The 16,605-nt window shown below is 46.2% G+C and overlaps 4 protein-coding genes across 4 annotated transcripts; 2 read left to right on the top strand and 2 right to left on the bottom strand.

The window, feature by feature from the left end:
- Positions 1-499: 499 nt before the first annotated feature.
- On the bottom strand, positions 500-2,459 carry N7469_010377 (putative C6 transcription factor (AmyR); the record flags this gene model as incomplete). The annotated part of the gene is made up of 2 exons (XM_056649282.1): positions 500-925; positions 984-2,459. 2 exons carry the CDS (start codon positions 2,457-2,459, stop codon positions 500-502), a joined length of 1,902 nt encoding a protein of 633 aa, XP_056496413.1.
- Positions 2,460-4,716: 2,257 nt separating this feature from the next.
- On the top strand, positions 4,717-7,894 carry N7469_010376 (glycoside hydrolase family 31 protein; the record flags this gene model as incomplete). The annotated part of the gene is made up of 4 exons (XM_056649281.1): positions 4,717-5,432; positions 5,497-5,907; positions 5,964-6,134; positions 6,208-7,894. 4 exons carry the CDS (start codon positions 4,717-4,719, stop codon positions 7,892-7,894), a joined length of 2,985 nt encoding a protein of 994 aa, XP_056496412.1.
- A 1,305-nt stretch (positions 7,895-9,199) lies between these two features.
- On the top strand, positions 9,200-11,138 carry N7469_010375 (alpha-amylase; the record flags this gene model as incomplete). Its single annotated transcript, XM_056649280.1, has 9 exons — positions 9,200-9,355; positions 9,411-9,449; positions 9,504-9,619; positions 9,672-9,780; positions 9,843-10,071; positions 10,126-10,288; positions 10,350-10,496; positions 10,557-10,797; positions 10,857-11,138. 9 exons carry the CDS (start codon positions 9,200-9,202, stop codon positions 11,136-11,138), a joined length of 1,482 nt encoding a protein of 493 aa, XP_056496411.1.
- A 409-nt stretch (positions 11,139-11,547) lies between these two features.
- On the bottom strand, positions 11,548-13,746 carry N7469_010374 (Transcriptional activator of proteases prtT; the record flags this gene model as incomplete). Its single annotated transcript, XM_056649279.1, has 5 exons — positions 11,548-12,182; positions 12,241-12,470; positions 12,526-12,939; positions 13,005-13,400; positions 13,529-13,746. The coding sequence occupies 5 exons, from the start codon at positions 13,744-13,746 to the stop codon at positions 11,548-11,550; spliced, it is 1,893 nt and encodes a 630-aa protein (XP_056496410.1).
- Between the last annotated feature and the right edge of the window lie 2,859 nt (positions 13,747-16,605).

Below are 16,605 nucleotides of genomic sequence, written 5' to 3'. Positions count from 1 at the left end.
CAGCAAATTTCTTAATTGATGTAAGACTCGGAGTCAAGCAAGAGGGAAAGTCCCACTTGAAGTTGAAGCTATCCGCATATCGCGAATCCGGAAAATCTGCGGGCCGAATGGGCGTGGGCATAAAACGAGAAGCTCTTCTTCAACTTGAATATATTCACTTAAATATTCTCTGCAGCTAGTCAATCATCTAGTGCGTGCTATGGAGTAGTAATGCTAGATTTGAGATAATACGTACGTTTAGGTTTGTTTAACTTCAGTCCGAGGCTAATCGTAAATACTTTCGACAGTACTACTGTCTACATGAAGTATTTATCCATAAGGTTTCACGTAGCACATTGTCATAGTATGGACGACATCGACCAAGATAAAATTCTTGATTTACAAGAATTTAATTCTCGTTGTTTTGAAGTGGCCTTGAAGCTAGAACCAATCTATTTAATAACTCCAAATGGTATCATAAACTCATAAACTCCACATAGACCAGACAACTGGGTTAATCTTAGGAGAGTAGACAATCTGAAAACTCCATTTCACCACTGTGGGACATTGTAGACATAGGAAGTGTCTCAATATCATGATGTTTCCCCTCATCCTCGTTCAATTCATGCAAGTTTTGATTGGCGAATGAATCCCACCCGTGCTCTATAGCCCAAGCACTGACTTGATTTGGCGGTACAGCACCAAGAGTAGGAAGGAAATTTCCAGTGGTTATTGAACAGTCCAGGCCCAAGATTGACTTACACCGGCCTAGCAAGTCAGGAAATAGGTATGACGGCGAGCCTCGGATCTGTGAAAGCGTGTGGAGAATCCCCCAAAGCAGTTCTCGAGGGTCGATGGTCGATTCGGCGAGTCGATCGACAGCTTTGGATCCAAGTGATCGAGTCACATCAGCAACTGAAGAGCCCATATCGTAAAGCTTTTGCTCCTGTAATTGTATATTCAGCATCGGGCGAAATAATGGCTAGCTTATAGATAAAATTTACCATGCCAATCCCATGCGCATCTACGGCGCCTTGAGATGCAGATCCGATAACGCTCATCACGGCTTTCCCAACCAGGACTGGGAGGTGAAACGGTAAAACTGAATCGTCGCGCGAGCCTGGTTGAGTCGCATGGCTCATGGATAATTTCCACATCATCGACTGCAACCATTGTTGTGTAATCAAGATATCCACTTGTTGAATTTCAAGGACGCCATCTAATGAAACGGGCTTGCAAAGACTCGATTGGATGACAGATGTCGGTGGTCTTTCCAAGAGTCCATCTCCACCTCCGGCAGAAATCCAATCATAAAGATTGGCCGTCAATTTATCGAAAATGTTAATTAAGTTGATGAAGCCGTATGCGAGGATTGGATCTTCGGAACAGAGAACCTGCGGCTTGTGAATGGAACTGCGAAGCATGACCGGCTTAGATTGTTGAAGTGCGTAGCCCCTGGAAACATTAGATTTTTTAGAAACTATTGAGGACATCAAATGAGAACTGTACCTTTCTGTTATGAAAAGTAGCCAGAAGACTCGTCGTCTCTCTTCTGCCTCTTCTGGTGGATACTCGGCGTATTTTGACTCTCGATGCAAACCCAATGTAAATACCATAGAGGTGGCTTGACACAGGTAAAACCAGGCTTGACTTTGTTTATCGAGGTTTCCGTAAGAAGCAAAAAGAAAGAAGGAGGTTAGAAGGCTCTCGATACTGATATCTTCGACGATATCACATTCACGCCGTGCCCGCACGGCCTCCGCAAGGAGTTTCTCGCCGGACACGAGGGAATGGCCATCGTCTATACTTTGCAAACGAAGAGTATCTGGAATGGGCGTCGAGCCATCAAGTTTTAATTGTATGTGAGTTGCTGCACATAGCGATGCCAGAAAAGCGTACCGGCTTGGGGAGAGTAACTCTGGTTGCTGGCTGTCGCGGTGTAACTCTTCTCCCCGAACGACCGGCATAATCGGAAAAAGGTATTTGAGGTAGACATTTACATGTGCGAGAAGAATCTGTCGTGTCAAACGAGGTGACTGCGGTAGTATTTGGCTCTGCGCCCAATCTGCTGTTGAATCCGTTGAATCCGGAGACGAGACCAGTTCGGGTGGTGGGAGTTGTGAAAGTGTATCGGAAGCATCCTGCGAGGAAGCATAATGTACGTCGGAAACCGCAAATGCAGGCGAAGTTGGTGAACTTAGTCTGAATCGAGAAGCAGCGGGGTCTGAACAATTGTCCTTGTCGACATAAAACTGATCTCGTTTGTCATTTCGGGCCGAAAGAGGATGGATGGGAGCGAGAGGATATAATGTTCGGAATTTGGGGCCCTTTCGACGCAAGACATCACTATAAGAGCAGGATAATAGCAAGCGCTGGCATTTATCGCATGGAAGCTCGCGGGAACATTTGATCTTGCGCCTGCGACAGTTATCACATGCTTGATTTGTGGATGGCTTGGTTGAAGGTGGTGCGAGGTCCATGGTTCTGTCGAGGTACAGAATAATGCGCTCTTCGGAGAATGTCAAAGGGTCAGAGTAGAGCGTGATACATGATAGCAAGACAATCAAGAACAATCAAGTTGATGGGCTCTCCTATATGGATAATTTGAAAAGGTGCATGAATTCATCAAATCTTGGAGAGCATCTGGGGAAAAGCGCGGAGTCTGTTAGTCCATTTCCAACCCCGCAAGGCCCATGCACGACAAGGCCCTGATATTACTTTTTTGCACTGTTCTTAGTCTAGCACTTCTATGGCCTCAATCTGGGATTTGGAAATGGTGAGATTTATGCCTGACCCTGGCGTAGGTTTAGGTGTTATGTTCCCCTCCTTGGAATTTTTGTTTGGAAATACTATAAGAAGAAGAGGGTTAGTCTGGTCTGTTTGAGGTTCAAACCAATCAACACGAGGTCCCCGACAAAATTCCTTCCAGAATCATGCAAGACACCCATGAGGTAAGAAGCCATCGGCACCTAAGCGAAGCAATTGATGAGATCCCCTGTTTATCGTTTCTTGGCGAGCGAGTCGACGTAAGAGTACACCCTGGGGACGGGATGCATTGTCTCTTATTGGACCTGAACTTGTTACTTTTCACGCCCTGTCCACCCCGTGGGACCCCCGGATGGACCTTTGAGCGAAGGCCATTGATGAAATGCGGGGCGATGCGCGATTTTCTAGTCGATTACGATCATACTACTCCGTATGTACATATTATACGACTGTAAATAGTTAGTAGTGAATACTATGGATATATTGGAAATCTCCGCTGAGGCCGGCCTGGCCACGAAGAAACCCACGTCTCCGCAAGTCTTCAACGGGCAATTCTTAGTATCCTTTGGGATTTCGGGGGGGATGGCCCAGCCGATCCAATCAGGTCGATCATCCGACCGCTTCAGGCTTCTCTGAATCAATCATTGATGGTCAGGGCTTGCTATGCCGAGATTGCCTCGGGAAGCCGAAATGAAACCCCAACATGTTCTGTACTAGTTGAGCGAAATCTCGCGTTGAAGTCATATCACCGTCTGCAGAGTATGTACAGTAGCAAGGTGGAAGGTGGATCTCTATCGGAATCCACCGCTCATGCAGTGCTCAGCTTGAAATTCAGTTATACGAAAAGAAAAATCCCCCCCAAGATCTCCAAAGAACCCCCGAGGTTCCGGCGAAGAGATTCCCCGGACGCAAGGTGAGGTAGTAGAGGTACATCGTAGGGGCCCGGAAATGCTTTGTCACAAGCAAGACATCCCTGAAAAACCGAGCATGCCATCACGGAGGGTCCTTCATTTCAATTGTGCCGCTAGAATGAAAAGAGTCACCGGGCGAATTCAACTAGGCCCGAACCGCAGCTCTGGCGAAGCATAATCCAATTTCCACTCTCCGCTTCTAAGCTGAATTCGTGGGGTCTTTAATAAGAATATAGGATCTTACTGTGACATCTCTACAGTCAAGTTAAAGTACAAGTTTCTTCCGGTCTGGTTTGAAGTTTTGCTTTTAATGTAGCCGTCCAATTCTCGGCTGTTCACTGAAGACGTACGGAGTACATAGTACTATGTGTCGCACCATCGTGGAATAACATGGAATAGTTAGTTAACTAGTGTCCACTGACTAACCAAAAAAGATGGTCGGGCAATTATCGGGCGACTAACCAATCAACAGCCTTGACTTATGGAAGCGACCTTCACCATGAAGCTTCTTCTCCTTGAAAGCCCAAAGACCCTCTTAGGACCATACCATCCTGGGCTATAGACCAATGACCCACGGTAGAGACCCTCGGGGGACGTGTTTAAACAACAAGCCAGTCTCATTCTATGTCTCATTGTAGGCGTAAGGACGACGATCAGTCCCCGCATATCCCCCATGTCGGATTGGGAGAAGCCCTTCTCCCAACCCCGCAAAAACATTCAGCCACTCGAGCACTGGAATGTTAGCGTTCGAAGGCGTGTCCCAGCCTGCTCACGGGGATTCAACGGAAATTTTGAGGTGTTGTTTTGAGCTTGTTTTTTGGCTCTTCGGACTCGGGATGCACTCGGTAGATTTACCGTCGGTGAATTGTATTCGGGCCTGTAGTGCTACAAGTGCTGCAGAGTGATCGGCCCCGCAACCAGCTTCTTTCTATAAGAGAGGGGAGAGAGGGAGTATAAGAAGCAGTTTTTTTGTTTTCGTCTTCTTGTTTTGAAACCAGCTTCTATACAGTGAATATTTTGTTCTTGAACCAAATCGGCCAAGAAGAATAGCTTGGTCGCCATGGTTGGATTCACAGACCTCCTGCTTGGCGCTTGGCTACTGCCGGCAGTTTATGGAGCCAGTCCCAGCTCGACATTCGCGTCGAGTACTAGCAGTCGCTCCATATCCTCGGAATATCATCAGTTCACGATCCCCGCCGCTGCAGACGAAGGGGCTAATCTGATCGCCAACATTGATGACCCCGAGGCTATCAACGCACAAAAAGCCTGCCCAGGATACAAAGCTTCGAATGTGAAGCAGTCAGCCAATGGTGTTTCGGCTACTTTGGCATTGGCCGGCAAGGCGTGTAATGCATATGGAACAGATATCGACTCCCTAGACTTCTCGGTTGAGTACTTGGCAAATGATCGTCTGAATATCCAGATTACACCAAGCCATGTGGATTCTTCAAATGCGTCCTGGTACCATCTTTCTGAGGACACTGTACCTCGTCCGAAGAGTAGCAAACATGCCTCTCGCGCGAATAGTGACTTGGAGTTCAAGTGGTCAAATGTCCCTTCCTTTAGCTTCAAGGTCATTCGCAAAGCTACTGGAGATGCAATTTTCGACACCACCGGCTCCGTCCTGGTCTTTGAAAACCAGTTTACGGAATTTGTTACTGCTCTTCCTGAGGATTATAATCTGTATGGGCTGGGCGAGCACATTCAACAATTCCGTCTACTTGAGAATTTGACTTTGACCTTGTATGCGTCGGATATTGGGGATCCCATCGACACGTCAGTGTACCCTAAAGTCAAACCACAAACGATAAGAAAAGAGAGGAACTGACAACCAGTATAGAAATGTATACGGAAGCCACCCATTCTACCTCGATACCCGTTACTACGAAGCTTCTTCTCAGAAAGGTGCTAAAAACCCCGTTTCGGGCGGCGAAATCGATCAGTCCAAGGACTATGTTTCATACTCCCATGGTGTTTTCCTGCGCAATGCCCATGGACAGGAGATTCTTACTGGACCAAAGAAGCTTACTTGGCGTACTCTTGGTGGTAGCATTGACTTGACCTTCTATGCTGGACCTTCGCAAGCTGAAGTCACTAAGAACTATCAAATCAGCACCATCGGACTACCTGCAATGCAGCAGTACTTCACCTTTGGATATCATCAGTGCCGATGGGGTTATAATAACTGGACAGAGATGCAAGAGGTTGTTGATAACTTTGAGAAGTTTGAAATTCCTCTCGAAAACATCTGGTTCGTGGGAGCTTCATGCTGAATGTCTGAACAATTCTAACCTCACAACATTATAGGAATGACATTGACTACATGCATGGATACCGAGACTTCGATAATGACCAGAACCGTTTTTCCTATGAGGAGGCGGAAGTATTCTTGGGAAAGCTTCACCAGAGTGGCCGCCATTACATTCCCATTGTTGATTCGGCTCTTTACATCCCCAACCCTCACAACAAGTCTGACGCGTAAGTTACCAATGAGCCACCTTTTGGCTTGCTTGCCTTTTTCTCGCCGGTATATCCGCTCACCCGCATACAGGTATGAAACTTATAGCCGTGGCGCTAAGGAAGATGTTTTCCTCAAGAACCCCGATGGAAGTATCTATATTGGTGCCGTCTGGCCCGGATATACCGTGTTCCCTGATTGGCATCACCCAAAATCAGGCAGCTTCTGGTCCAATGAGCTTGTCAATTGGCACAAGAAGGTTGCATTTGATGGTATCTGGATTGACATGAGCGAGGTGTCATCTTTCTGTGTCGGAAGCTGCGGGTCGAGGAACTTGAGCATGAACCCTGCGCACCCCGGATTCTCTCTACCTGGTGAGCCCGGCAATATTATTTATGACTACCCAGAAAGCTTCAATATCACGAACGCAACAGAAGCTGCCTCGGCTTCTGCAGCTTCATCTAGTCAGGCGGCGGCAGCATCAACAGCAGATTCCTCTGCTACCTCCAGCGCGACTTACCTCCGGACTACTCCTACCCCTGGAGTACGTGATATCAACTATCCTCCGTATGTTATCAATCACGATCAATCTGGCCATGATCTTGCTGTACACGCCGTCTCGCCGAATGCGACCCATGCCGACGGTGTTCAGGAATATGATGTGCACAATCTGTTTGGTCATCAAATTCTCAAAGCCACCTACAATGGTCTCTTGGATGTGGCACCCGAAAAGCGACCTTTCATAATCGGCCGTTCGACATTCGCTGGATCCGGAAAATGGGCTGGTCATTGGGGTGGGGATAACGCATCCAAGTGGGCATACATGTTTTTCTCCATCCCGCAGGCTCTCTCCTTCTCCTTGTTCGGTGTTCCTATGTTTGGCGTCGATACCTGTGGATTCAATGGAAATACAGATGAAGAGCTTTGCAACCGCTGGATGCAACTCTCTGCATTCTTCCCTTTCTACCGAAACCACAACACACTCTCCGCTATCAGCCAGGAGCCATATCAATGGGAGTCTGTCATGCAAGCTTCCAAGGAGGCTATGAAGATTCGCTACGCCATTCTACCCTACTTCTACACACTGTTCCACCTCGCCCATACCACCGGATCGACAGTCATGCGCGCTCTGGCGTGGGAATTCCCCAATGATCCGCAGCTGGCCCGCGTCGATACCCAATTCCTTTTGGGACCGTCTCTCATGGTTGTCCCTGCACTGGCACCTCAGGTCGATACTGTTCACGGCGTTTTCCCTGGCGTCAAGGATGGTGAGATCTGGTATGATTGGTACAACGGGTCTGCTGTACAGGCCGAGCCTGGTGTTAACACCAGTATCCCTGCTCCCCTGGGTCACATCCCGGTCTTTGTACGTGGTGGAAGTGTTATCCCCATGCAGAAACCCGCCATGACAACGCGCGAGTCTCGTAATTCACCTTGGTCGCTTCTGACAGCCCTTGATGCCCGTGGCTTTGCGCAGGGAGATCTTTACATTGATGATGGCGTTAGTCTTGTTCAAAATGCTACTCTCAATATCAAGTTTAAGGCAGCCTCATCTAGTCTCAGTGCGATTCCCCAAGGTGACTGGAAAGAAGAGAATGCGCTGGACAAAGTTAAGGTATTAGGTGTCAAGAAGAGTCCAGGTTCTGTGACTCTTAATGGCAAGACTGTGCCATCCTCTTCGGTGCACTATAATGCGACATCGCATATTTTGTCAGTTGAGGGCTTGCAAAATGTCACATCCGAGGGAGCTTGGAGCAAGAAGTGGATTCTGAAGTGGTAAATGTGTACTAGGTCGGAATAGTATTTCGAGAAGAAAGCGTATGATCTTGATACTGCGCTGGAAAACTGTGCGTGAATGTATTAATTTGATTCCTTTGATCTTGCATAAACCAAATTCCAAGACGATAGTGAGTACCGTAGTCCCGTTTGCAATCTGACTGTCAAGCGACAAGTAAAAGCAATTCTCAGTGACGAGCTTGCAATTAATTCCATTCAAAGCCCTTGAAACCGAGACATCACACGTGATATCAAACCGATAGACCTGCAGTGTAGGATGAATTTAGAAACATTAATCGTCTCCACCGCAATATCTTCAGTTGTAAGTAACATGGAACAAGTACAAACCGGTTCCTTGGCTACTTGTAGTGTCCCTTTCTCATGTATGAGGCAGATCCCTCTTGAAGTGCCCTATGAGCAGTGAATTTCAAAGCGAAAGTCAATTACTTGCTAGGAAGTTTCTGTACCCGTACCCTAGGGTTATAAATATCGCTAATAGTATACCGCATAGTGTGGGTATCCCTAGATGTGAGATCTTCATTCATAAACAACAGCTCGAAAAAGATAATAAAGGAACCGACAGAGATCAGAATTAATCCAGGCAGGCCACTCGGCCTATGTAAGAGACACAGCTTTCATAGGTCTAACAAGGACCGTGTCTATCGGGATACATCAACAATAGGAAAGCGATCGACTTCAGCCCCCATATCCATGTCAATCACGGTCAATCACCGGCTTCCGGCCCCCATTGCAACCCCATCTGCAACCCTGGAAATTTAAGGTCGGTGGTCAGGTAACTTGATTGATCCACTGTTTGTCTGGGCGATGGTCCTTTTCATCTCGAATTTGAGCCAACCAAGAGCAGCCAAGCATCTCCTCCTAACAGTGCTCTATCAATTAGCGTGTTGTATCTATGTATGGATGTGCCTGGCTAGTTTGTGCTCTCAATTCGTCGACAACCCCCGCTGGATCAACAGAGTTCATGAACTCGCTGTTTTGGATTGAATTGTTCCACTTCCTGGCGTTGTGCTCGAATAACCCTTGATAGGGGGTCAAGTGCTTCATTTAAGAACCTTGAAGGCTTCACTACTGCCCCTAATCTGAATTTAGATCTATGCGACCAGGATCGGACATTTGAAGGAAATTTGTGTCGATCTTCAGGCCGTTATTTCCTTCGCCGGGGATCTTCTCGTGAGTGCTTCCGATTTAAAGCCCTATTTCAACGCAAGGGCTCCTTGGGTTGACATTCAAAACTACAGTCGCACTCGCGAGGCTATCATTCGCTCAGTAATTTGTCTTCAAACACATTATGCGTTTGTATTTTCCTCTTCTTGTCAGCCTAATCGGCCCGGCAATCGCTGCGACTCCAGCCCAGTGGAGGTCTCAATCGATCTATTTCATGCTCACCGATCGATTCGCAAGGACTGATGAGTCGACAACCGCAAGTTGCGACACCAAATATGGTGTGAGTCCTGACGAGATCCATTGAATTCCCTGTATCGTAGCTAAATTCTTACCAGAAATACTGCGGCGGTACATGGAAGGGTATCGAGAAAAAGGTACTAGCAGCAGTTACTCTCTGTTCACCTGAATCAATATTAAAAGAATATTAGTTGGATTATATCCAGGGAATGGGATTCACCGCAATCTGGATCACTCCAATTACCACTCAGATGGAAGGAAACACTGCAGATGGTTCCGCTTACCATGGGTACTGGCAGCAGGACATGTGAGTAGCACGAGAACAAGTCCATTCCGACAAAAGACTGAACATCTCACAGCTATGGTCTCAACTCTGAATATGGAACGGCCGATGATCTGCACTCTCTCATCACAGCCCTTCACGACCGAAACATGTACATGATGGTCGACGTTGTTGCCAATCACATGGTTCGTGACTCTATCATTTCATGTGTTTTCTTCGAATTAGTGATCTAATATATTGCTGGTAGGGATACAAGGGATCGGGAGACTCAGTCGACTACAGTGTTTTTGATCCTTTTGACTCACAAAAGTACTTTCATGATTACTGCAAAGTCTCCGATTACAGTAACCAGGACAACGTTCAGAATTGCTGGCTTGGTGACTCTACGGTCTCTCTCCCTGATTTGAATACAGAGAGGGAAGATGTTAAAAATCTTTGGTACGACTGGGTTGGATCATTGGTGTCAAACTACTCAAGTAAGTCGAGCCAGTGTAAGACTCGAGAAGTTTCCCACTGACGGCATTGAATAGTCGATGGACTACGTGTTGATACTGTCCGACATGTCCAGAAGGACTTCTGGCCGGATTTCAACAAAGCTGCTGGAGTTTATTGTGTAGGGGAAGTTTTTGATGGCGATGCAGACTACACTTGCCCCTACCAAGAGGTCATGGATGGAGTCCTCAATTATCCAATGTGAGTGAGAAAAACTCCTCAATCACAAATTTCAGAGAAGCTAATACCGGTTACAATATAGCTACTTCCCGCTGCTCAAAGCCTTCAAGTCGACAAGTGGAAGTATGAGTGATCTTTATAATATGATCAATACTGTCAAGTCCAAATGCTCCGACTCAACTTTACTTGGAAACTTCGTCGAAAACCACGATAACCCTCGTTTTGCATCGTATGTTTTGACTTTCCAAGCAAACAATTATGCATCAGAGTGCTTACTGACAATCTCTAGTTACACCGATGACATGGCTCTTGCGAAGAACGTGGCAGCGTTCACTATCATGGCCGATGGAATACCAATAATCTATGCTGGTCAGGAACAGCACTACAATGGTGGCAGTGATCCATACAACCGTGAAGCAGTCTGGCTCTCTGGATACAACACAGATAGCGCCTTGTACAAGCTCATTGCGAAAGCAAATGCTATCCGGTCGCATGCCATCAACCACGACGATAGGTATCTCTCTTACAAGGTGAGTACCATATGATCACTCTCTTTCAAAATACCAAGCCTCTGACATACACATTCTAGAACTATCCCATCTATCAAGATACTACTACCATTGCAATGCGCAAGGGCTACAAGGGTAAACAAACCATCACGATTCTTTCTAACAAGGGCTCCAATGGAGATGGATATGATTTTAACCTGCCTAACACTGGTTATGACGCTGGTACAAAACTGACCGAAATCATAACCTGCTCGAGTATCACCGTTGCAGACGATGGAAAGGTGCCTGTGTCTATGAATAAGGGCCAGCCACGTATCTTGTATCCAAGCTCTGAACTGGAGGGATCTTCTCTCTGCTCGTAATCTTACTTTAGGCCGAGCATGATCATACAATACGAGTAGGGATTGAGCCCTAGGTTAACACTCTCCAATTTTGATATCATTTCGCCTTTATTCTTCATTCTCGCTGGTAAATTATTTAAGAGCTTAGATAGTAGTGGTGTTTTCATAAAGAACAAATTCACTTACAAGCCATTTTGCCTGGACTCGATAAAATGATCAAAACAAATAAAATCAGTTCATTCATTTATCGCTGCTCAGCAGCTCAATTAAAGCTTTTCATCCCGAAGTAGCTCATATCCACTCCTAGTCTTCACGTAATTGTGCCTAGTGCCCCATATGCCCCATACCCAAACCTTTCATCACCAAAATCATGAACATTACTATTTACTTGTGTAAGAAGATGAAGCGACAAAATCGGCTGACTTCCCACTCAAAAATCATGGAGTGCCCGAGGGACTAAACTGATAGGCATAGCCCCGCCAGTCACTGGTGCCGGATGCTGGAAGACGGCCGGCGCTGAAAATGCTTGCTGTGGTGGAACATATCCAGTAGCCATAAGCTGATCATAGCATGCATATCCATCAATAATACCGTCCATAGTTCCTCCGGTAGGAATAAGCTGGCCAATGTCTATGTTTTCTGTGCGAGGCGCCTGTGTTGTCACAAAAAGTGCATTGCTCGCATTGGGTGAAGGCTGCTCGGCCGTTGCAGCTTCAGAATAACGACGTTGAACCTCGCCAATGATGCAAGCAATACGATAGGCGAGATGGTCACTGCTTGGGGCAAGATGAAGAAGAAAAGCCCGGACTTGATCGATTAGTGGATCAGAGGGACTGTAATCACACAGGGTAAGAGCGGCATATCCAAGGACATAGTAGACATTGTCTATTAAGCCAGGCGCGGCAGAAAAGCGTGTTTGAAGCGATTTTGTTATGATCAAGCGGGCGTTGTTGCATGTTTCTGATATAAGCTGCTCGGACTCAGAATGCAGTCTCATTGCAGTTCTGTGAAGTATGAGTTGACAAAACCAAACGCCGAGCTCCAGAGTCGATTTCCCTTCATTTGCTATTATCGAAATGTAAGCGGAGGCAAATGAATAGTCATAACAATAAATGAATCTTACAGAATAGATGTGTCCATTCCATCTTCCAACGCTCGATCTCCTCATACTCCGTCTCGGAAAAGCGAAGGCGATGAGGTGAATTTTGAAGTCTGAGAGCAATACGATATAATTGAATTTCTGCAACAATTCTCCCATCTTCAGGGGTAGCCCGAGGATGATCAAGAATGCGAACGCAGTTGTCCAAATAATGCATCTGTACATTTACAGAGCGGCCGTAGCCCAGAGCAGAACTAGCACTTTGTTAGCGCGTTGCAATTTCACACAAACAAACTGTCAAAGACATACTGCAGATGGGTCAGACAGAATATATTCCAAAGCCTCATTTGGAAAAGTATCTCATCTGTCAAAGCACTTTTGGAAGGAGAAGCGTTAAGAAAACGAAAAGAAATCAAGGCATGGTTCATAGAGATCCCGCTCAGCAACCAGCCATCAACGAATCCTTCTTTGTGACCTGAAGTTGGGTAAAGACATAAAAGAGCCAGTGCTTGAAGCACATCATTTGCCAATGAAGATCTTCTCCATATAGCCTGAGTAATAGCACTCTGGACCTGAAGCGAGATGTTATGGATAGTATTTGCAGGCATGCCTGGCAGATATCGCGAGGCCAGTAGGCATGCCGTATTGAACAGAAGTGCATCAGATCTTTGTATAGTAGATGCTTGATCTCCTGCCATCCATGAACTGTAGTATTCGACAAATCTGGGATACGTTAGTAAAACATGGAACTGCAAAATGGTCGACGACAAAAAAACTACTGAACTCACAATTCCATCAGTTTGTAAGAAAGCTTAATATCAATTATTCCCAGAGAAACCACGTCTGCGATGATATCATTGTCGGAGGATAGGGTCTCTCGCCCACTGAAACATTCAAGCTGTAAATCTTTGATGAATTGGACGGGTTTAAGAGTGAATGGTGGCAACATTCCATTCTCCCCGTTAGTAGAATCATCCGTACTTCTCGCTACTTGCGAGTGTGGGCTTCCAGCCATATTCGATGTGTTATTGACCATCTGTCTCATTAGATGGATCATTTCACCCATTCCATGTTCCAGGTGGAGTAGGCGTTCCTCAATCGTGGGAATGGTTGAATTTGCATCAGACCATGCCGAATTATGGTCTTGGAGCCGGTCGGGAGTCTCTGGCAGCTCGCAGTCGAGTCTTTGAATGAATGAATCAGTATTTTCAGTTGCATATCGTCTAGCAAGCACGGCTATCATATTTCATATGACCCGGAAAAGTTGAATGAGTATGGGGTATAGAAAAAGAATCACGAGAAGAGTACAAACCTCAGTGATAGACAACGCCGACATGCATGACCCCGAGGATCTAAATCACATCTCGTCTTCAGCTTGCGGCATGTATTGCAAGCAGTCATCGACCGGCGAATTCGCCCTCTAGGTCTAGGATCGTGGCCGACCGAATCCATTCTATTGCCATCGTCTGTCGTGGCAATACTTTTCGTCTCCCATGAGGCATTGCTGCTGACGGGCTCGGTTCGCGTCATAGCGAGAAATATTTTTATACTGTCAGGGAACCATTTAATCGGACGGTTGAATGTGTAAATAGATCTGACCAGGTAGGATGGAGAGTGGCAGAGGGAGCACAATGATCAACAATTGGACCCTTAAGCCAAGTTTCAAATCCACGGAGATCATTCACCAGGTGGAGAGATCGAGGCTTATAAAAGATACGAGACCGTGTCTCATTAGCCAATTGCGACAAGCCGCCGAGGACTGACGATATCGACTCCGTCGGCGTGCGCAGGTACGTGATCCACTTGCAGTAGACCTGGGGTAAATGTACAGGCCCTCCACCAATCTCAACAGTCACGACGGGCTTCTAGAAAGGTAGCGATGACCGCGTTGACTGCATAATCCCCCGGAGCAAGAGAGGGGTTATCGCGCATTGGCTCCTTTGGCCCCCTGTTCGCCGATGTGAGCCGTCTAGAAACGTTCCGGACGGGAGGGGGTTGGGTGCCACCATTCCCAGTAGGGATTGGATGGTCTGGGGAGGGGAGGAATTGGGGGGGGGGGATGTGTTCTGTTGTCAGGTTAGGTTTGGATAATTGTCGTTATCACCAGATCCTTTGCATTGGGCATTGGGCTTATCTATTTCTGGGCTTGCTTTCCTTTTGTTCTTTCAAATGCGTTCTAGAGTGTTCCTTGGCAAGCTGTAAGAGCGGATTTATTTCTGACGCCCACCCGCACAATCTCAAGTACATAGTACTTAGTATGTAGTACTAAAATACCGCCGAGAGATGTCCATTTTAACCCTAGTCATTCAATTTCTCAATGACTGCTTACTTCCGTGCATATTCTCTCTCTTCATGTATTATGCGAAGTGGGGTTGATATTATCTCATGCATCTAAAAGACATCGTGTACAATTCGATATGTGGGTCAAGCAGATTGTAGAAAGATAGGGGACATAAGTGGAAACGAAGTATAAGAGAGCGAAAGTACCAAGAGCGTGAGGCAAAAAGGAGAAAGGCTCGGGATATCACAACTGGGTCTAGCATGTGCAATTGTCTCCAAGTGGGCTTCAATTAAGACCGGATTGGACACCAGCAGATGGTTCGAAGCAATGCGACATTGTAACTTTGCACTTCCCGGCTAACGCCGGGTCTTTAACCGGTTAATGCATGAATCCTTGCTAGCCTTATCCTTAGCGACAATTGTTCATATCGAACGGAATTCCCCCTCCTGGGTTGGTCATTCTATCATTCGTCGGCTCAATCGACAGTACGCTAGGGTACTGGCTTGCAGGGTTAAATCTCCTGTGTTGAATATCCAGCTTGAGGCGATTCCCTTGAAGTTGTTCAGGATAACTATTCCAACTATGTTCGTGTATCTTTAGGACTCCTCCGAGTCGGGGAAGCTAATTTAGTTGCCCCTCCTACACCAAACAAAATCACTGACTAGTTAACCTGGAATAGATTGCTAGTAGTCTGGGTGGGCCTAAAAGGGTTCGTAAATCAACGGTCTTCAAAGTTTTTGTTGATTCAATATAATTCAATTTAATTCTTACTTTTGGTTTTGCCAGGCTGTGCTCTAGGTCACACGTCAATCAGTATCAAGCATTCATCCGAGGTATATCCAATTCTCTCCACTGTCAGATCCACTCATTGTGAAAACCAATATGTTTCTTTCCTGCAAGCACATTTGTGCCTGCCTAATTAGGCCATAGTGCGATCCTTTTTATATAGACTTCATAGTAACTAGTGACAACACAGTATAAGACCGTGGATTAAATAGCGGTCAGAGCCGAATGTTTTAGGCTGGTGGCGTGGCTGTCTCTCTTGGCTGATATTCCTTTGGATTCCGGGGTATATCAAGAGAACGTAGACAGTCTAGTCCCATATGTCGTTATCATGGAACTTGTAGCGTGCAAGATGTTTCCAGAATAAAAGAAAATGATTTTCAGATCGTCATTGAGCTCGGAGTCCTCCGTGCCAATCTATGCATATCACAAGCTCTGCATTCCCCTGTCCAGATTATTACGATCGACTGTCGATTTGCGCGCCAAGCCTGGGAATAACGGCTTGACTGTTATCAAGCAATGCCCTAGTGGTCTGATGTTGCGCCCCTCTTCATCACATTCTCGTGTTTGGGCGCAAGCTTTGCAACTCTTGATCCACTTCATGTGGATACAAGGCAAGGTCTTTAGTCCATAACTTATTCTTGTGTTTTCTCCCGACAATCCAATCCATCAAGGCCGATGGCAAGGTATTGGACAGAATAGGATTCTCACATATCGTCGAGTGCGCTTATGCAGGCCATCACTTTAGAGTCCCCGTCAATGTAACAGCCAAACTTCACGATACCGCGATTTGACCAATCACTAGCTGTTAATCGAGTCCCACTGGCATCAAGATCTCCCAAGAACTGAGACAGGGCTGTCCTTTTGAACGAATGAGATCATATTCAGGGCCATTTGCTCATTGGCGGAGAAGATATTCCATTCCTCTACGGAGTACCTATTTCATGTACAGTAATTGAGGCCGAATCGCCCCTCTTAATTTGATGTAGGGTAATTAAAGGCGCATTTCATTCATGTGCAAATGACGAAATCAATCCAACTTAAGTATCTCAGACGATCAGTGAGCAAAGAGTAAAGTATCGATTTTGGGGAGTCGGAGGTGTCTATGTATATTCCAGATACACGGAACACTCAGGGTATTTTGCCAGCTCCAAATGCAAAGTTGATCGGAAATTCCGGTCCCAAGCGGGCCAGGCCGATTTGCGGGAGATTTGCAGCAAAGATAAGAGTTCAATTGTGTGGTGGCTGAGATCTTACAGAGTTGTTTTTTGTTATTCTCTGCGTAAGTCTGCTATCATAAATGATTTTGACAACATCAATCCCTT

Source organism: Penicillium citrinum (genome assembly GCF_028827155.1).
Source record: "Penicillium citrinum strain IBT 23319 chromosome Unknown utg000009l:1.0-4274883.0:1.0-4276374.0, whole genome shotgun sequence".
NCBI lineage: Eukaryota > Fungi > Ascomycota > Eurotiomycetes > Eurotiales > Aspergillaceae > Penicillium > Penicillium citrinum.
This window is presented reverse-complemented; position numbering and strand designations above follow the sequence as displayed.